Source organism: Echinops telfairi, unplaced genomic scaffold, assembly GCF_000313985.2.
Source record: "Echinops telfairi isolate 266 unplaced genomic scaffold, ASM31398v2 ScPeMD7_443;HRSCAF=831, whole genome shotgun sequence".
Taxonomy (NCBI): Eukaryota; Metazoa; Chordata; class Mammalia; order Afrosoricida; family Tenrecidae; genus Echinops; species Echinops telfairi.
The window spans coordinates 83,253,012-83,273,102 of NW_022104341.1; the positions used below are offsets into that span (position 1 = coordinate 83,253,012).

Consider the following 20,091-nt stretch of genomic DNA (forward strand, 5'->3'; position numbering starts at 1 on the left):
GGGCGGCGGGGAGTTAGCCCAGTGTTTTGGTCCCAGTCCCCGCCTGTGGTTCTGAGAAACCCCAAACAACCTAGAGGCTGAAAACCCCTTCCAGAGCCCAAAGCCCCAGCACAAGACTCTACCCTTCTTCAGCTAGAACCCCAGTCAGACCTGGAACACCTGCCTGCAAGCTACTGGCTTTGCTGCTCAGCCCTTGGGAGGGGCTCAGAGCAGCTGCAAGACCTTCAACCTCCTGGTGTGGGGAAGGAAGGGAGGGGAGGAGACCCCATGCGGAGCTGGCCGGCCGGGATGCTCCCGTTGCCCTGGTTTGCCTCAGATCCTCTCAAGGTTGCTGATGAGAGGGAGAACTGGTCTCTGCAGGCCAAGTTTTGACCCCAAATGGTGGTCTGGGCAGACCTGGATCGGGACCCAGATGGCCACGGCTGAGCTCAGGCTCTCCCTGACAGGTGTGCGGGCCCTGGTGAGCATCTTGCAGAGCTGGTACACGCTCTTCACCCCTACGGAGGCTACTAGCATTGTGGCTGCCACGGCCGTGTCCCATACCACCATCCTGCGCCTCAGCCTCGACTACCCACAGCGGGAGGAGCTGGCTAGCTGCGCGCGCACTCTGGCCCTGCAGTGCGCCATGAAGGATCCGCAGAGCTGTGCCCTGTCGGCGCTCACACTCTGTGAGAAAGACCACATCGCCTTTGAGGCAGCCTACCAGATCGCCATTGATGCTGCCGCTGGCGGCATGACCCATTCACAGCTGTTCACCATCGCCCGCTACATGGAGCTCCGTGGCTACCCGCTACGTGCCTTCAAGCTGGCCTCACTGGCCATGAGCCATCTCAACCTGGCCTATAACCAGGACACCCACCCAGCCATCAATGATGTGCTCTGGGCATGCGCCCTCAGCCACTCTCTGGGCAAGAATGAGCTGGCGGCCCTCATCCCCCTGGTGGTGAAGAGCGTGCACTGCGCTACCGTGCTTTCAGACATCCTGCGGCGCTGCACGGTGACTGCACCGGGCCTGGCCGGCATCCCAGGCCGCCGCAGTTCCGGGAAGCTTATGTCCACTGACAAAGCCCCACTGCGTCAGCTGCTGGATGCCACCATCAATGCCTATATCAACACCACGCACTCACGTTTGACGCACATCAGCCCCCGCCACTACGGAGAGTTCATTGAGTTTCTGAGCAAGGCCCGGGAGACCTTCCTGCTGCCCCAGGATGGCCACCTGCAGTTTGCCCAGTTCATCGACAACCTCAAACAGATCTACAAAGGCAAGAAGAAGCTGATGCTGCTGGTGCGAGAGCGCTTCGGCTGAGGACACGGACAGCACACCACTGGGCAGGCTGGGCTTCTAGGTTCCATCAGGTCAGGCCAAGGACATGGAAACATTGGTCCCCCCTGAGATGGCCCTGAGCACCTGTGGCTGAAACCAAAGGACCACAGGGCTAAGATGGGGAGAGCCCAGCTCTAACTACTGTGCCTGCGTTGGCCAGGTTCTCACTTCAGCCCACTGTTCCGGGAGGAGCTGGGCCCTGCAGATTGATCAGAAACCCCACAACATGCCACCTCGCATCCCCTTATCCCGCGCCTCCTGGGCAATGGCCCTCTCTCCCTTGGCAAACACAGAACACTGTTCCGTCTCAGGGATTGTTTAACCAGAGAAACAGAAGCATTTATGGTACTGTAAATACTATAGTATATGTGTTGCCAATGACATTGTAAAGTTGTAACTATTTATAATTCTAGTTCTGATTTCATGGGCACTTGAAGTAGTGATGGGTGGGAGGCTAGGCCGGTTGGAAGGAGGTCTTTGTGTTTTCTGAGGAGACTCACAACCATTTCTCAGGTTTCCCTTGTAGAGTATATGCTGTTGGCAATGGAAGGGTGGGGGTGGCAGGGAGGAAATGGCCAGTTGGAATTATTCCCACCTAGTCTATGCAGAAACCCCAGGCTGCAGACAGGGCATCTGTAGCCCAGATGTGGGGAAGGGGCAGAGACCAGGACTTAGATGTTTGCCTCATGAAGCTATGAGAACACTGGCACCCCAGTTCCTGCCCCTGCCTGCTGAGCTCCTGAGAAGCAAGTGCAGGGAGCTGAGGGCCTGGGGTCTGGGAAGCCCTTGTGCTTATAAAGTACTCGCACATCTACTCTGGTCCCTTGTTAGAGTGTGTCTTCTTTCATCTCTAATTATGCTGTGTCTAATGATCTTTGCGTGTTAGAACTGTGATTGCCTGTCTGTATGTCCCGGCCCTATAATGTGGCAGGGAGCGAAGGGCCTCATATATACCAGTTTAGCATGTGTCAGTTTGGCATATGTCTACATACGTGTTGTATGAATACATGTGTGTATGCAGGAGTGTGCGTGTCTCTGAGGGAACACACATACTTACACGCCTGAATCTGTAAGTGCATTCCTGTTTATGTGTGTGCATGTTTAGTGTGTATGTGTCTGGGTATATATGTCTGTGTGTATGCCTACTCTTCATCAGGGGTCTGTCTTCATGAGTACTTCTAGGTGTAGGTCTGTCTGTGTACTCATGTTTGAGGACAGGCATGAATGTGTCCCATTCGTTTGACAGATAGCTCTTCCTCATCCCTCTCTGATTTACCAGCTAAACATGCCCCCATCTCTGTGCTGCCTCTATTCGCCATTTTCTCTTAACAAACAAGCTTCTTGGCACTGGTCCCTCTTCCCTAAAACTGACTGCTTGGGCTCTACCATTCTCTTCTCATTCCAACCTTGCTTTCTCCCCCCACCTTTCTACCTCAAGCTTCCTCTGCCAGCTTTTGTCACAGGCCCTCTGGCCGCTCATTTGGAGGCTGGGGCTAGAATGTGTTTGGCCTTGCCCTTCTAATTGCTAGCCCTACTGGGCTACCTTTTTCTTAGCTTTGGCTGACCTCCATAGTGTATCGTGTTCCTTCTACCTGCCTGTCCCCTGTTAACAGCGTGGAATTTGTATAGGAGGTAGCAAGGGACATTCAGAAGAGTCCTTTGGATGCCAATGTCTCGTGTTGACTGTTCCATGTCCTAGTTTCTGAGTGGGGGTGGGTGTTCTAGGGAAGGGTGGTGTAGCTAGAGTGTGGACTAAGGACCTTCCTGTCTCCTTTGTTTTCCTTTCAATGACAAACTTGTGTCACCTTTCTTTGCTCTGACAAACCAATAAGTTGTACTTACTTTTTGTGGCTACTGAAGTCTTACTGCCCAGCCATGGGCCCCTACAATCTCTCAGCCCAATGGGTTGGTGAAAAAGAAAAAAGGAGAGAGAAAAAAGCCACTCCTGTTTCTGTATCACGATTGCCCTCTTTTTAGCAAATGTGTGAACTCACAGTGCTTTCCTATGAATAAATCATGGATCACAGAAAAGATCATTTCTCTAAAAGCAGAAAATGCATTCCTTCAATAAATAAGGTCCTTTTCTCCCTGCCACATTGCATGGCAGGAACAGGGTGATGGTTGGGCCTACAACAGTAGGGTTTCTTTTGGTGTGAGATGTGAGATGACAGGTGAAGAATTTCCTGCCACACCAAACCTCTCCAGCTCTCACAGGACCTCAGAGGCTTATCCCAGAAAATAGGAGCCACTATGAGAAGAAACACGAAGATTCTGAGAAAAATTGAGGGTATACTCTAGAGAGAATGTCGAGCAAACCTGCGGGCCAGAGTGGCTTCTGACTTTGGAGGCTACATAGGGCTTGGATAGCTTCGACCAATATGGTAGTGAGATTCCCAATATGAATTCCCATAGCACATATTCACTGATACCTGAGCTCCCGTGATTTGATGGGGAGAAGCCTCAGGAAGAAGCCAAGGCTAAAAAGAAGTCAGGACAGGGACACAGATATTTCACAAACAAAGCCACGTACTTGGGCTTTTATTCTTCTGGAAACCATCATCTCCACCAGTGGTCCTGGGAGGAGAGGTGCATGCTCAGTTCTGTCGAAGCAGACGTGAGTGTCTGTGCACAGCATCCACAAAGGCCCCCACGTGTTCTGGGTCCATGTCTGGGTAAAGCCCATGGCCCAGGTTAGCAATGTAACGTTGACACCCAAAGTCATCCAGCATCTGCTGCACCAGCCGCTGGATCTCCTCCTGGGGAACCAGCAGAACACTGGCTGTGAGGAGGGGTGACGGCAGGGGGAAATGGACAGCAGGCCTCTGTCCTCTCTATACATAATAGTGATACACACAGCGACGTGCTTCTACAGTGTTTACACTCAACCATTAATAAAATATATTTGGTACCTAGTACAGGCCAGGCACTAAGAAAAACAAATTAACAAGAAAGTCCCTGGCTTCAAAGAGCTTACAATGTATAAACTGAGAGGTGGGAAAGAGTCAGTCAGGCAGACATAGTGGAAATCCATACTCAGTAACTCATACAACCATGCCTGTGGGCACACAGACAAACTCAGAGACATACATCGGGACCCTGGTGGTTACCTGAGATGCAGGCACACAGACAAACTCAGAGACATACATCGGGACCCTGGTGGTTACCTGAGATGCATACAGGGCACAGGGGTCCAGGTTGCCCTGCAAGGTCACATTCTTCCCCACGCGCTCCCTGAAAGTACAGCCAGTGCTTGCAGCTGAACATATATATGGTAGCTGCCCACGGTCCACCTCAACCTGGAGGGCCCAACTCACCGGGCTTTCTCTGGGGCCAGTGTCCAGTCTAGCCCAACCACTTCATAGCCAGCCTGGGCCAGCTCTTCCAGGGCAAAATGCCCATCCTTAGCAAAGATGATCTGGGGGTGGAGGGTAGAGGGCAGGGTGGAGGGTGGAGAGGGGAGAGGCAGATCTCTGAGGCTAGAGGGCCTGGCCAGGCCCACTAACCTTTCTGAGCTGCACCTCTGCTGCCCTCTAGTGGTCATTTCAGTGAAAGTAAGACTTGTCCATAAAGCTCTACAGAGCCCTGCCCCTTCACTCACCCATCCCCATCCTCACCATAGGCACAGGTGCCAGGCCTGCCTCCTGCAGTCCAGACTTCACCCGCTTGGCCACATCATGGATATAGGGTAGTGCAAACTTGGTGAAGAGCTCTGGGCCAAGATGCCCTGCATGGGACTCAAAGAGCTGTAATGCCTGTGAATAGGGTGGTAAGAAGAAATGCGTAACATAAAGTAGAAGGAATGTGCCTCAATTTTACTCACATCACCTCAATCTCTGATAATGCCTATGACTCCAGGCCTAGTCAAAATGTTTTGCTTTCTGCAGACCCCAGCACAGCTCTGGTCTTCAGGCACATGGAGCATCAAAACCCCTTGCCAGTGGCTGCTCCACATAGCTCATCCGAGTCCAAGATCCCTCAGGTCTGGCATTAAGACCTCTGCCCTCTCAGGCTTATAGATTGAACCCCAGCCTACCTGTCTCCCATTTAGGACTCACCTGGGCACCAGCAGCCACTTGCCCCACTAGATAAGGTACCAGAGTATCGGTGAGGATACGAAGCAGCTGGTGACTGGCCTGAGGTCGCTGGTAGAGCCAGCGCTTTGCCTGAGCCATGGTGCTTGAACCGCCACCCTCAATCATGTACGTCATCAAGGTCCACTACAAAGAATGGAAAGAGGATGTCACAGGTACAGAAGCTGGGCTGACACTTCCCTTGTCTACACCAGAACCACCACCCTGATCCTCCCATGCCTGAGCCCCTGGCCTGTTCCATGTGTTACCGGGGCCCCAGCAAAGCCAATCAGTGGGACACGCCCATCCAGCCGATGTCGTGTGAGGGTGATTGCCTGGAACACATAGCCCAGCTCAGAGGCTGCCACTGCTGGATCGCGTAGTTGTACCAGGTCCTGCTCTTCCCTTAATGGCTCTGGGAAACTGGGGCCTTTACCAGGCACCATGGTCACCTCCATGCCCAGTGCCTGCAAAAGGGAAAAACATTTGGGTTCTCCACTTGGAATTCCAGGAGGAAAGGTTCCATCCAGCCTGTGCTAACAAGAGAGGAGACATCAGGCCAAACTTCCAATCGCCTGCCTTAATTGTGCCCCTCTGGTCAGTAAGGCTGCTTATCCATTTAAAAACAAATACCCATTCTAGCATCAGGATTGCCCTGGTACCTGAGGCACAACAAGGATGTCGGAGAAGATGATGGCAGCATCGAGAGGGAAGCGACGCAGGGGCTGTGGGGAATAGGAGACAGGTTGCTGGATGGCAGGCTGGGCGAAGTAACCCCTCCCTCCTTGTCAGCCCCCTCACCTGCAGCGTCAGTTCACAGCAGGTCTCAGGGGAGCGACAGGTGCTGAAAAAGTCCTGGGCAGCCCGGGTTTCCCTAAACTCTATAGGCAGGAGAGAGACGGCTAGATTCCACTAGGAGTCCCTAGGGAGCCCCTCCCTGCAGGTTTTTACCTACATTACCCCGGCCCTGGCCCTGACCTGGTAAGTACCGGCCTGCCTGCCGCATACACCAAACAGGAGTATAGTCTGTGTCTTGCCCCCAGGCTGCTCGTAAGAACGTGTCATTCTTCAGCTCCGGAAAACTCTGGGGTCTTGAGTGCAGTTTAAGGAAGGAGGGGAGGAGTCAGTTTAAGACGGTAGGCTCTGAGCGGGGTGGGGAGTGGGTAAGGCGGGAGACGGCGTGGGTCCTTAGGTGGATTCTCTGGGACGCTATCTGCCTCCTGCAGGCCTGCTGCGGAGCGGCAGCTCCCCCTCCCATTCCACTTCCTCGGCCTATCGGGTGGTGCCCGCGCTCCCCCAGGGCCCGGGCGGGGCCTCTTCCCCGGACAGTCCTGCTCCCAGCTTAAAGTAACTGGAGGGGGTGGGGTGGAGTTGGAGGTCTTTGCACCAGAAAATGTTCTGGGACAGCAATCCCAGAAGGCTAGCTCCGGGCTACTCCTAGACTGCCATTATCATATTTGAGGATCCTGAAATAAGGATCCTACTGGAGAAGAAAGTCCTGGGAGCAGCGGTTCTCAACCTGTGGGTCGCGACCCCTTGGGGTCAAACTACCTTTTCAAAGGGGTCGCCCGATTTATAACAGTAGCAAAATTACAGTGATGAAGTAGAAGCGAACATAATCTTATGGTTGGGGGGTGAGGGGGCCGCCACAACATGAGGAACTATGAAAGGGTCGCGGCATTAGGAAGGTTGAGAACCGGTTAAATTAAACGACGGTCTGAGAGACGTAGTCCCGAGCTGAAGTTCTCAGAAATCCAAGACCAAAGCGCCTGGGCATCGGGTTCGGGGATCTCCTTTCAGGAGCGGGGTCAAGGGGCAGGGTCATGAGTTAAGAATGCTCCATTCCGACGCTGGCATGCCGGATGCTACGGAGAACTCACCTCCACTCCTTCGCCTCCATAGTCAGCCTTGTGTGTGTGTGTGTGTGTGCGTGCGTGTGTCAGCACCGTCCTCCCGGTAACCTGCCGCCAAACCCGCGCCTGCCCGGACTCCGCCCCTTCCTGCGTCGAGCCCTGGGCGTCGCCATGTTGAAATCACGTGATCTCTCCGGTGACAGCTCCGGGCCGCCGCTCATTGGACCCCCTACCTTTCTCACCGTAAAGTTTACAGTAGCGACGCAGAAACAAATGCCAAAAAACCTGCTCCGGCTACAGCTTTAAGTGGCGTAAACATTTTGTTCTAAGAGGGCCTGAGAGTCCCAAAGGGGTCGGCCCACGTCTCATACCCCCATCTTCCATGACTGAATTTCATATCTGGCCTAGCAAAACAAGCAGCGGTAGATGGACGGAGGCAGTACAGGGAACCAACATCATTCTATGGATTCCCTTATAGAGGCTACACGTTACACGTTGGGCTTGGGCTGCGATCCGCAAGGTCAGCACAAAACCACCAGCCGCTCTGGGGCAGGAAGATGGGGCTTTCTACTCTTGTTAAAAGTTACAGGCTCAGAAACTCACAGAGGCGGTCCTACCCAGTCCTTAACGGGAGGGTCACTCTGAAGAGGTTACTGCGGTGAACAAGCCTTCTCTACCTTCATAGAGGGAGACACTGATGGGGAAACCATCAGAGAACTCATAAGCACAATGGTAAATGTTTTAAGAGGGAAAACTGGAAGCAACCAGGTTCTGAACTGCTGACCTTGCAGATTGCAGGCTAACGCATAACCACTAAGCCGAGGGGGCTCCCCGGAGAAGGGTGGTAACATAAAATAGCTTGGAGAAAAGCTATGAGAGGCACTGTTGCCAACTTCCTAGAAGGAAATTTTTAAAATGAACTGTGAAAAATACATGATTTCTTTCTCAATAGCATCAATGATGTAAAAATCATGTCAAAGAAAGTTTCCTTTTCTCCTTAAAACTGCCCTTCACTAACAGCTCCTGTCGTTCCCTGCTCCTCCTTTCCCACCAGGGGGGCATCTGCTTCAGAATGACTTACTGGAACAAGCTGGATAAAAATCACTAACCCGTTGAACGCACACTGTGACCTCAGCTTCACTCACAGCGACCCTATAGGGCCGACTAGCCTTGCCCTATGGGGTTTCTGAGACTGTCTTTAGGAAGCCTCGCTGCTGCAGCGCTCGCCCGCCCAGGGCTTTCAGTTAGCGACCAGCCAGCCGCACACCCACTGAGCCAGCAGGGCTTCCTAATCATCAGCACCCACTGCCATGGGGTCGATCTGGTTCACAGTAAAGCTACTTAGAGTTCCCAAAACTGTACATTCTTCTGCACGGCGGCTGGTGGTTTTGAAACACAGACCTTACGGTTAGGCCCAGCACTTAACCCACTGAGCCACCAGGACTCCTTTATTGAGCACCAACGTCCTGCGAAGAGGAGAGCGGTTGGGATGGAAACAGAAGGACCTAACACTAGCGTTTGGGCAGGGGTGGGGTCCATTCTCCCCTAACATTCTAGTCCATCACCCCAATTAAGGGAATCCAGAAAAGCGGCTTCCGGCAGTGCAGCGACGACTTGCGGGTGGGGGACGCGGGGCCAGAAAGAGACAGGAGCCCAGAAAAATGACCGTTAACAAAATGCCAGGCTTGAGCGGGGGTATGGCAGTGGGCTTAGAGAGGGGAACAGTCAGCAGGTCAAAACGCCTGCACGAGGCCAGACAACTGCAGCGGGTGCGCGTAGTCCAGAACATACGGGGGCGGCGGGCCGGAGGCGGGGCCGGGCGTGGTGGGAAGCGAGGTCGGCCACCGCGGCCGGGGTTCTGGGGCCGGGTCGCCCGGGCTCCCCTCTCCTAGCTCGCCATGGCGGGCCCGAGCCCGGGAGCGGCGCTGGAGTCGCCCCGGCAGCTGCTGGGCCGCGTGCGCTTCCTGGCCGAGGCGGCGCGGAGCCTCCGGGCCGGGCGGCCCCTGCCCGCCGCGCTGGCCTTCGTGCCCCGCGAGGTGCTCTACAAGCTGTACAAGGACCCGGCGGGCCCGTCGCGCGTGCTGCTGCCGGTGTGGGAGGCGGAGGGCCTGGGGCTGCGCGTGGGCGCCTCGGGCCCGGCTCCGGGTACCGGCTCCGGGCCGCTCCGCGCTGCCCGCGACAGCATCGAGCTCCGGCGCGGCGCCTGTGTTCGCACGACCGGGGAGGAGCTGTGCAACGGCCACGGGCTCTGGGTGAAGTTGACCAAGGTGCGGCCCCGGCGGCCAGCCCGCTTCTCCCCAACCCCCGACGGAGCTGGCCCGGACCTCGCACCCGCACCCCCCTCCCTCCCGACGCTCGGTGTCCGGTGTCCTTTGCTCTGGGCAGGGCAGGGCTGGGCTCCCTGGCGCCTGGCTCCATCTGGTGCTTTCCGACAGGAGCAACTGGCTGAGCACCTGGGCGACTGCGGGCTGGAGGAAGGCTGGCTGCTGGTGTGCCGCCCGGCGGAAGGTGGGGCCCGCCTGGTGCCCATTGACACCCCGGACCACCTCCAGCGGCAGCAGCAGCTTTTCGGTGTAGACTACCGGCCAGTGCTGAGGTCCGGCACCTGAAGGGGTGGGCGTGACGGTCAGACCCCGGGTGGCAGGAGCTGGAAAGAAGTCATTGGCCGGAAGGAGAGGGGCAGATGGGCGTGGACTTGGCCAGAAGGGGCGGGACCAGAGGGGCTTCTGGGGTGTGTGTCTGGAGGGGCTCCCTAGAGGAGACTTCAGGTCTCCCTCATCCCACCCCCACCCTGTGCCCACAGATGGGAGCAAGTTGTGGACCTGACATACTCCCATCGCCTTGGAGCGAAGCCTCAGCCCGCGGAGGTGTACACGGAAGCTCTGCAAAGGCTGCTGTGAGTGAGCCGGCCTGGGCTGGGGAGGAGGGAGCTCCAGGTCTGGGCCCGACCTAATGAGGGGCTTGGGGTTGCTTAGCTATGTGCCCCCAACGTGGACCTACGAGTGCGACGAGGACCTGATCCACTTCTTGTACGACCACCTGGGCAAGGAGGATGAGAACCTGGGTAGCGTGAAGCAGTATGTGGAGAGCATAGACGTGTCCTCCTACACGGTGGGTTCCAGGCGCCCCACCCCAGGCCAGATGCAGCCAGAGCCCCCTCACATCTTGATTCAGAATCCCCATCTCCAGGACAGGGCCAGACCCCAAACCCAAACCCCTAGAGGCCAGACCCAGTTCAAATGCCCCCTACCACCCCCACCCTGTTGAATGCTCTGTAGGGGTGCCGAGGCATCCCACTATGCTGCTACTTGCCCCATTAACCCAGCTCTACTGTGCTTTCTCTCTGGCTCCCTGGCCCAAGGTACCCCCCTGGTGCAGAGAGTGGGGGTCACTGCTCATTCCCATTGTTCTGCCCCTCCCTAGGAGGAGTTCAATGTGTCCTGCCTGACAGATAGCAATGCAGACACCTACTGGGAGAGTGACGGGTCCCAGTGCCAGCACTGGGTGCGGCTTACCATGAAGAAAGGCACCATCGTCAAGTGAGTGGACTGTGGACTACAGCATGGTGGGTGACCCGCCAGCGTGTGGGTGTACAGAGACGCATGTGCATACTCTGTCCGACTCCCCAGGAAGCTGCTCCTCACAGTGGACACCACCGATGACAACTTTATGCCCAAGCGCGTGGTGGTCTATGGGGGTGAAGGGGACAACCTGAAGAAGCTGAGCGACGTGAGCATTGACGAGTGAGCAAGCCGGCCCAGGGTGTTGTGGGATTGGAGTGAGGGATGAGCCTAGTAATGGGGGCTGACCTAAGGAAGGTCGAGCAGGACCCCACAGTCCCTGGAGAGCTGGACTGGACAGGGCATGTCTGAAGGGGCCCGCCCTCACCTCCTCAGGACGCTGATCGGGGATGTCTGTGTCCTGGAGGACATGACCGTCCACCTCCCAATCATCGAGATCCGCATCGTCGAGTGCCGAGGTAGGACTGGAGGCAATGGGAGGGAACGGGGCCAGTGTGTAGCTGGGAGGAGCTGGCGGTGGGTGTGGAAAGGAGAAGGCTTGGAATTGGGGTGAAGGCAATGACTGAAGTAAACTCTAGGATGGGCGGCATGGGGACCTGAGCCAGGTGGGTGGGACCATGGAGCCATAGGAGCTGTCCTGGAGGGGAAGGCTCAGGGCTCCCAGCGGCATAGCGGTGCATGGGAGAGCCATGGAGAATAGGGAAATCAGTCGGAAGAGTAGAAGAGGATTCCAGCGCCTTTGAGTCTCTCAAGGCTCAGGGAGGCAAAAGGCTGAGCTGTAAGGAGCTCTCCCGGGGCCTAGGGCCAAGGAGGTAGCAGACGCACTCTGACCCCTTCCCTCAGATGATGGGATCGACGTGCGTCTCCGAGGGGTCAAGATCAAGTCATCTAGGCAGCGAGAACTAGGCTTGAATGCAGACCTGTTCCAGCCCACCAGTCTGGTGCGATACCCACGCCTGGAAGGCACTGACCCGGAAGTACTATACCGCAGAGCTGTCCTCCTGCAGAGGTGACTGTGGCCCTGGACCTCTCAGGCCCTCTCCTCCCCCCACTTCAGGCTTTAGTGTCTGTGTGGAGAAGGTCCCCCAGGTCTTATACCTGAAGCTTCCACCTCAAGGGGCAGAGCAGCCCGGGTACCCTAGCTTCTCCCTATTCCTGCTCATTGGGGAGGGGGCTCTGCAGCTACCTCAATGCCCAGCTCTTCAGCCGCATTTGTCTTTACCCACCCCACCTCCCAGGTTCATAAAGATCCTGGACAGTGTCCTGCACCACCTGGTGCCTGCTTGGGACCACACACTGGGCACCTTCAGTGAGATTAAGGTGAGCTGGTCCACCTGGTATTGGTGTCGGCCCTGCCAGGAGGCCCTCCGGTAGCTGTTCGCTCCTCAACAGACTTCCCCAAACCTTCTCTAGGCCTGGCCCTTTGCTCAGTGGATTCTGTGAACCCAAAGAAGGCAGATACGACTGACTAAAACATAGTGTTGGGGGCGGGGTGGGGGAGACAGGCTATTCCACAGACACATGTGTGGGACCCACAAGGGCCGTAGGAAGAGTGGTGTCAACATGGACATCGCAGGTTGTGTGAGTGTACCCACTGGACATTATTGGCAGGAAGTGGGCCAGGCTGTGAAACGGGAACTTCGTCCCTGGTCAGTGGATCTATTTGGACGGTTGTAAGTAAGGCAGGGATTGTTGGTTTTAGAAAGTCACACTGGTGACTAGACTAAGGGAGGGACTGGAGGCAAGGACAGCATGGACTAGGGCTAGAATTGTGGAATTGGGTCCAGGCCTAGAGGAGGGTGCCAGGGCCTAGACAGGGGCCAACTCTCCCCTGGCCCTGAGATGGCCACTTCTCCTCACCAGCAAGTGAAGCAGTTTCTGCTGCTGTCACGCCAGCGGCCCAGCCTGGTGGCCCAGTGCCTGCGTGACTCAGAGAGCAGCAAGCCCAGCTTCATGCCGCGCCTGTACATCAACCGGCGCCTAGCCATGGAGCACCGCGCCTGCCCCTTGAGGGACCCTGCCTGCAAGAACGCCGTCTTCACCCAGGTCTGGGCCACCTGGGTGGGGTCAAACTGAGGGAGCTGAGCAAGGGCTTGGGGCAAGACTAGGGCCAGGCCTTGACACAGACTTCCCTCCTCCCTCCCTCCCTCCCACCCCCAGGTTTATGAAGGCCTCAAGCCCTCTGACAAGTACGAGAAGCCCCTGGACTACAGGTAAGGTATCAGGGTATGCATATGCACACCATGAGAGGGCTTCGCAGAGCTCGGGAAAATTCTGTGTTATCTTCATTCCATTTTCCCCATGAACATTTTGAAGCACCCTCATACACTTGCATGCTGCCCCAGGCACCCCCAGCTCTGTCCCTCTCTATCCCTGACTCCTGGCTGGTCCTGGCGCACCCTGCTGACAGTGCTCTACCCCTGCAGGTGGCCCATGCGCTATGACCAGTGGTGGGAGTGTAAGTTCATCGCAGAAGGCATCATTGACCAAGGTGAGGCCCTAAGAGGGGGCACAGAGTTCTATGTGCCCTGGTGAGGGAGGTAAAGGCTTCTGGGGTCACCAGCTACTCATGGAAAGGGGTCCCGGATGTCGCCCCTGGAGCTGCTGAATGCTCAGCAGAGGACATCTGAGGACATCTGTGATTTCAGGGGGTGGTTTTCGGGACAGCCTCGCTGACATGTCGGAAGAGCTGTGCCCTAGCTCAGCAGACACCCCTGTGCCCCTGCCCTTCTTTGTGCGCACAGCCAACCAGGTAATTGCCCGCCCCACTTCCCACACTCTTCCTCTGTGTCTGCCCTGGGCAGCCTCAGGACAGGCAGGGGAGGAAAAGCCATCGTGCATTCAGAGGGGATCATTCGGGGCTCCCAGGGTCTGGGGTAACAGCATAGGGTTCATCCCATGCCATGCTGACAGCTCCTTCTCTGGGCCAGGGCAATGGTACCGGGGAGGCCCGGGACATGTACGTACCCAACCCCTCCTGTCAAGACTTTGCCAAGTACGAGTGGATCGGCCAGCTGATGGGGGCTGCCCTTCGGGGTAAGGAGTTCCTGGTGAGTAGTCCCCTCTGCACCCCTACAAAGGGTTCCATGCTTAGGGCCCTGGCAGGAAGGTAGGGCCAGCCAAGCCTGAGAACTCGGGGTGAGAAGCCCACAGTGAGTCCTTGTTCCCCAGGTCCTGGCTCTGCCCGGCTTTGTATGGAAGCAGCTCTCTGGGGAGGAGGTGAGCTGGAGCAAGGACTTCCCCGCTGTGGACTCCGTGCTGGTGAGTGGGGCCTCCAGGTTGCTGCACCCAAGGGCTCTGGCCAAGACCTTTTCTTCCCTCCATTCTCCTCTGCTATCTCTATGGCTCCAACTACTAGCCCTTTTCTGATGACCCCTAAATCCTGACCGCCAGCCCCAGCCACCCCTAAGCCTGGGGCCTAATATGCACCTGCCTCTTGCAGGCGGCACCTCAGGCTCAGGACCTCTTCACCGTCTCCCCAGTCCCTTGCGCTCGCAGGCTCCCCATCTTGGTCCGCCACCACCGCTTCCACACTGCCCAGGCCCAAACGGGCAGAGTTGCCCTTCACCCCTCCCCCTCGGTCAATTTCCCTCTGGAGGGGAATCTGTCCACTGCTCCCTTCCTCACTAAACACCGCTAGTTCAGGCCACCTTGCTTTCTGACCCAGCCACATAGCTGCAAACACTGGCGTGCCTGATCCGCTTGTTGCCTGTGAGGTCCCCAGCATCCAGCGTGCGTCCCTCCAGCCCACTCTTTAGCTCGGGCTCTCCAGCGGCCCTGCCCCCTGCCGGGGCTGCAGAGAATGCAGACTCTGAGCAGACCTTTCGCAATGCCTGTATCCCTGACCACTTGGTTAGGTCCAGGCTCCAGACAAGCCTATCTCTCGGGTCTTCTGCTCCCTCCACCTTTCTCCAAGATCTTCTTACCCCGGACTTCCCATGTGACCCTGCCCAGTCATCACGTGGGTATGAGGTTAGAGGTCATTTCTGCCAGGACGCTGTCCCTGGCCTCCGAGACCGGTTAGGCATGATCTCTGTGTTTTCAAGCCCTTGTGCTGACTCCTGTCCTGCCCTGGCTGAGTCCTCTGCTGGAGGAAAGGCAGGGATTATTCCCACCATGTTCTCACGGTGGCCTCCATGCCTCTCTCCATGCCTCAGGTGAAACTCCTGGAAGTGATGGAAGGGATGGACAAGGAGACATTCGAGGTCAAATTTGGGAAGGAGTTAACTTTCACCACTGTACTGAGTGACCAGCAGGTGGTGGAGCTGATCCCAGGGGGCGCAGGCATCGTGGTGGGGCATGAAGACCGCTCCCGTTTCATTCAGCTGGTGCAGAAGGCACGGCTAGAGGAGAGCAAGGAGCAGGTACTGCCCCGAGGCCAGTGGGCTGTGAGCCTTGCACCCTGCAACCTCCCAGTCTTTAGTAGCCAAGGCGCAACCTGATTGGCCCCTGGGAGCCTAAGAATATTGGCTCCCAGGACTCCTGGGCTCATCAGTGGGGTGCAGAGCTGTCTCCAGTGCTGGGCAAAGTCCCATGCTGTTCCCCACCCTCCCCCACCCCACTATCTCAATGAGTGGAGGCTCAGGCTGAGCCAGAAGTTAGGCCTGCTTCCCCGCTGAGTCCGCCCCTGCCCCCCACAGCTGGCAGCCATGCAGGCAGGTCTGCTGAAGGTGGTGCCACAGGCTGTGCTGGACTTGCTGACATGGCAGGAGTTGGAGAAGAAGGTGTGCGGGGACCCTGAGGTCACTGTGGACGCTCTGCGCAAACTCAGTGAGTCCCCTCTGGTGCCGGGTGTGGGGGAGGGGGCGGGCTGGTCAAGGCAGCAGGCAGAGGGTTGACTTAGGGTCCAGCAGGTCAGGACTTAAGAATGAATCTCTTCCCCCAGCCCGGTTTGAAGACTTCGAGCCGTCCGATACCAGGGTGCAATACTTCTGGGAGGCACTGAACAACTTCACCAATGGTCAGTGAGGAGGGCGGATGGAGTAGGGCCTCACCTGGACCCCACCTGGGAAGTGGAGAGGTGGGGTAGGGAGGCTGTCTGGCGCCAGTGCTGACTGCCTGCCTTCTCTAGAGGACAGAAGCCGCTTCCTGCGCTTTGTCACGGGCCGGAGCCGCCTGCCAGCGCGGATCTACATCTACCCAGACAAGCTGGGGTCAGTGCTAAGGGGAGCTTGGCTCCAAAGCCTCTGGGATGCTTGGGCCCCTGGCCCTGTGCCCCTGCAAGTCTTCCTGATCTGTGGTCCCTCTGTACCCCCAGTTATGAAACCACAGACGCGCTACCAGAGTCTTCCACCTGCTCCAGCACGCTTTTCCTGCCGCACTATCCCAGGTGAGTTTCCTAGGCCTGAGGGGGGGGAGGGGATGGCAGGTGGCAGCCGTAGGTGGAAGAAGACATCTGGCGCAGAGGTATACTACGAGCTGCAGCCCCTTCCCCGTGGTGCTGATGTGGGGCCTCCACAGTTCACACTGATTGAGCGCCCCCATCCCACAGCGCCAAGGTATGCGAGGAGAAGCTCCGTTATGCCGCTTACAACTGCGTTGCCATTGACACGGACATGAGCCCTTGGGAGGAGTGAGGCGGCGCCCGGCAGGCCTGCCCAGCTCTACTTGGCCCTGCCCACCGTGGAAACATCTTCACTGGACCAGTCCGAGTGTGCACTCTCAGAGCTGACCGCTCAGAAAAACCCAGCGCCAGCAATACCACTCCTGCCGCCAGGGTGGGTGGACAGGTGGGTTAAGACTGGTGGCCCAGCCTCGCAGACCCGCAAGCCCATTGTGCTGGGGCTGTCTCCCAAGGTGTGGAGCCTCTGTGAGAGGAACTCTTCCACAAGCCCAGCACAAGCTGCCCAGACCTGAGCTACTTGAAGGGGGCCTCCTAGCCCCCCACCTCCACCCCATGGACTTGCTTTTGTTGGGGGGGCGAGGCTCTTCTTTTGTTCCAACTAGCTTTTCTCTGACTTCAGCCCAGACCCCAAACTAAATGCATTGGAAGGTGATGGGGACCCCTCCTTGTGAAAGGAACTGGGGATGGGTAGGGAATAATGGACCACTCTCCTTGGTCACCTACCCCCAGAGTGAAGCCAAGCTGCTCTTTCTTTCCCTTGGTCCTGCCATTCTGCCTGCTGAGCTCTGCCCTTCTTCCAACCCAAGCTCCACTTTCTGGGCTACACCAGTCAAATTCAAATCTCTGTGCCTCCACCACCCACATTCATCAAACAGGCATCTCATCCACATCACTTCCAGCCCGGCCCCCATCTGCAGCCTGACAGCCAATGATGCCCTGCTCTAGCTCCTTCAGTAACTCCCCTGGCCCAGCTCTGAAAGGAAGCCTGGCTCCCAGGGCTACACACTAGCCCTGTCCCAGCCCTCATTCCCCTTCAGGGCCTCCGGGACACTCCACCAAAACAAGGTCCTGCACTTGGGAAAGTTCAATAAATGGACGGCTTCGTTGCTTCAGAATGTGTTGATTGAACTTCCGGGGAATGGGCTCTAGGCTAAGCAAAGAGCGCATGGGAAAACGGCTCTGCCCGCGAACCCAGGAGGGCTCTGCCAACGCTTCACAGCCGGTCCGGGAACCGAGAGGCACGTGTCACGTGGGAGTGATGGGGCTTCTCGGGGGACAGACATTCGATCCGGAGCTAAACAGGAAAGTAAGGGCTCCACGGCTCCAGAAGAGCCTAGGGGAGGGTGCCAAAACGTGGTGCTGCTGCCAAAGCGCATTGACCTCGGGTGGGTGTGGTGACGGAAGGTGGGCACCGGCCCTCTGGAGGACTGAGTCGCAGAATCATTTGACATACAAGACAAAGCCTTGGGATGGCAGCTAAACCAGTCTGGTCAGGATTTTGACAAAGAGGAGGCAACAGTGTCGCCCTAGCCCTCCCCTCCAGGGCTCACAGCTAAGGTGCAGCATGGCCACTCCTGTGGCAGGCAGCCCCCTCTCTTGCGCATGGACTCTGGGAGGGCTTACTGCAGTGGGAGGCACCGAATGCAAGGCGTCCTCTCCACGGGGCTCCAGTGTCTGACATTCACCGCGTGGCCTCCAGGGGACGCCCAAATGCTGCCTGGGCTGCAAGCCGCCGGGCAAGGCTCCGCTTGCTCCTCTTTTCACAGGAATTATCCACCATTATCCACCCTCGCCCTGTCCTCCAGTCCCTGTGCCTTGAATGCCCCACAGGAAGCATCACACATACACACACAGCCCCCAGGCGCTCCTTGTCAGGCCTGGTAGCTGACCGGACAGGAACCTTAAGGGCTCCTAAGGGCTCTTCCCAACCAGCTTATTCCCATTACTCAGCCTGGGGAAGCAGCCCTTCCTTTCTCGGCCATGAGGGTAGGCGGCTGGGCCACTGTGAGTCTTTGGTCCCTCTTTTACCAAACTGGACTCTCTTTTTTATATCCTGATTTCTTCGGTCTTCATCCAGTGAACCAGTGTGCACACAGCATCGATGTCAGGCACCACAAGCCAGTCAACCAATCAAATGGTGACCAAAGCAGAGGCATTTGTGCCCTCATCGATTTTAAACTCTAACAAAAGCATCCTATTAGTACACTAGGTGGACGTGGGGATGGCGGACGGGGAGATAACACTGCTGGAGAAATCTCTCCCAGGGGATATTAGCAATTAGCAAGCAGACTTAGAAGGAGCGTGTTATTTGTATAAGAAACACAGCAATGCATAGGCAACATCTAGTAATATTTGTGTAAGAACTACCCAAAAAGGACATAAAAGGTCTAACCTGCAAGATTTTTAACCAAGGGTGGGGTGGGGTGGAGGTAGGTTCTTGAGAACTTGTCTTTGAGAAATTAAACTGAACCTTGAAGCTGGAGGAGCTAGAAGCTTGGTGGCGGCTGATGTAACTGGAGTGTGAAGAGGAGAGAGATTTGGAACTCCAGCTTTGGAGGTTCTGTTTTAGAATTTTGCACGGAACAGCCATCCAGGAGGATGAGGCAAGGAAGGGGATGGCGCGGTTCGATTTGCCAAGGGCTGCTGGTAACACGTTCGATTGCTAACCTAATACAGTCACTGTCACACCATTCGAATCTCCCAGCCACTCCATGAACTGCCTGTAAAGACTGATAGCCACAGAAACCAAAAGGGCAGTTCTACAATGTCTTATACTCACCTGATGGGGGTGAGTAGGCTACATCGAGAATGAGTTGAGAAGCAAGGGAATAACCCAAGAAGGAAATGATGGCCCCTAAAGGGGGTGGGGGGAGCTCCAGCAGCTGACGATGTTTCCACGCTATGCATATTTCAGTGGCTCATTCCTCCAACGTGGGCAGCTGAGTGCTTCCTCATAGTCTGCGCTTAGTGTGGAAGCGCCACTGAAAGCCGTTCACTTTGGGTGGCCCTGCTGGCATGTGAAACACCAACGACATAGCTTCCAGCATCAGAGCAGCATGAGCCACCACAGGACAACAAACTGACAGGCAGATAGCATCCTCAGTGATGATTCCGTGAGGCCTGAGACGCGCCTGACCCAAGCTATGAGATTTCCCATTGCCTCCTACGCAAGTGAAAGCTGGACGTTGACTAAGGGAGACCGAAGCATTTGAATGGCGGTGCTGGAGAATATTGAAATACCACGGACTGCTGAAAGGACAAACCAATCCGCCTTGGAAAAAGTAGGGCCAGAGTGCTTCTTAGAGGCACGGGTGGCCAGACTTTGTCTGAGATACTTTGGACATGTCAGGAGAGACCAGTCCCCGGAGAAGGACATCATGTTGGTAAAGTGGAGGGGCAGCGAAAACAGAGGCAGGCCCTCAATGAGTGGATGGACACAGAGGCTGCATCAATGGCTCAAACATGAGAACAATGGTGAGGCTGGCACTGGAGCGGGCAGTGTTTGGTCCAGTTTTCCATAGGGCTGCCATACGTGTGAACTGACTTGGTGGCACCTGAAAACAACAAAGAGGAGAGGAGGGGGGTAGCTATTCATTTAGCCACTCTTTTTATTGGCCACCTTGAAAAACTTCCATATTTTTTATTCATTTTAAACCTACTGCAAAAGAACGGCCTGGCAATCTACGTCTGAAAATCAGCCAGAATAGAGACCCCAAGGCTCTGTCTCTCTGATCAGGAGGAGCATTTTGATCCTTTGTGCCCGGGTCTCCATGAGTCAGGGCCGACTCCAGCGCAGCTAATAACAACCACTTCAAATGGACATTAAGGTGGTTTGTTAAACGTTTTATATTATATATTGTATTTAATTTGATTACACCATTGCTACTCAATGTAAGCCCAGCAAGTGGTCTTTCCCTGCCTGAGTCTGGTAAGAAGGCGGGGGAAGGTACTGATGGGATTCTCCTGTGAGGAATTG

General features: G+C 56.2%; 3 protein-coding genes across 3 annotated transcripts in view; 2 read left to right on the forward strand and 1 right to left on the reverse strand.

Moving 5' to 3' along the window:
- ZSWIM5 (zinc finger SWIM-type containing 5) overlaps positions 1-3,361 on the forward strand; it is a 77,861-nt gene extending 74,500 nt beyond the window's left edge. The window contains exon 14 of the mRNA XM_045291770.1: positions 447-3,361. Within this exon, the coding sequence (XP_045147705.1) occupies positions 447-1,309 (863 nt within the window). The 3' untranslated portion in view covers positions 1,310-3,361. The remainder of the gene's footprint in view (positions 1-446) is intronic.
- A 474-nt stretch (positions 3,362-3,835) lies between these two features.
- UROD (uroporphyrinogen decarboxylase) lies at positions 3,836-7,386 on the reverse strand. The gene is made up of 10 exons (XM_004699473.4): positions 7,278-7,386; positions 6,376-6,488; positions 6,199-6,278; positions 6,060-6,122; positions 5,667-5,864; positions 5,383-5,544; positions 4,942-5,079; positions 4,642-4,742; positions 4,492-4,558; positions 3,836-4,083 (listed from the first exon to the last, which is right to left on the reverse strand). Exons 1-10 carry the CDS (start codon positions 7,295-7,297, stop codon positions 3,922-3,924), a joined length of 1,104 nt encoding a protein of 367 aa, XP_004699530.1. The 5' UTR covers positions 7,298-7,386; the 3' UTR covers positions 3,836-3,921.
- Positions 7,387-9,133: 1,747 nt separating this feature from the next.
- Positions 9,134-17,227, forward strand: HECTD3 (HECT domain E3 ubiquitin protein ligase 3). Its single transcript, XM_004699474.3, has 21 exons — positions 9,134-9,517; positions 9,686-9,846; positions 10,054-10,146; positions 10,226-10,361; positions 10,674-10,789; positions 10,880-10,993; positions 11,147-11,229; positions 11,615-11,780; positions 12,010-12,091; positions 12,635-12,817; positions 12,932-12,984; positions 13,198-13,262; positions 13,420-13,523; positions 13,702-13,821; positions 13,943-14,032; positions 14,929-15,135; positions 15,412-15,541; positions 15,657-15,731; positions 15,843-15,924; positions 16,029-16,100; positions 16,263-17,227. Exons 1-21 carry the CDS (start codon positions 9,149-9,151, stop codon positions 16,345-16,347), a joined length of 2,586 nt encoding a protein of 861 aa, XP_004699531.1. The 5' UTR covers positions 9,134-9,148; the 3' UTR covers positions 16,348-17,227.
- The last annotated feature ends 2,864 nt before the right edge of the window (positions 17,228-20,091 follow it).

What these genes read in the sequence shown, in the direction of transcription:
- HECTD3 (XM_004699474.3), top strand. Translation starts at nt 9,149, where the DNA reads ATGGCGGGCCCGAGCCCGGGAGCGGCGCTGGAGTCGCCCCGGCAGCTG. An exon ending in GAAGCTCTGCAAAGGCTGCT is followed by an intron (nt 10,147 to 10,225) that starts GTGAGTGAGCCG and finishes GGGGTTGCTTAG; the next exon opens with CTATGTGCCCCCAACGTGGA. An exon ending in TTGTGCGCACAGCCAACCAG is followed by an intron (nt 13,524 to 13,701) that starts GTAATTGCCCGC and finishes TCTCTGGGCCAG; the next exon opens with GGCAATGGTACCGGGGAGGC.
- UROD (XM_004699473.4), bottom strand. Translation starts at nt 7,297, where the DNA reads ATGGAGGCGAAGGAGTGGAG. An exon ending in GCTGTGAACTGACGCTGCAG is followed by an intron (nt 6,123 to 6,198) that starts GTGAGGGGGCTG and finishes TATTCCCCACAG; the next exon opens with CCCCTGCGTCGCTTCCCTCT. An exon ending in GCCTGGCACCTGTGCCTATG is followed by an intron (nt 4,743 to 4,941) that starts GTGAGGATGGGG and finishes CTCCACCCCCAG; the next exon opens with ATCATCTTTGCTAAGGATGG.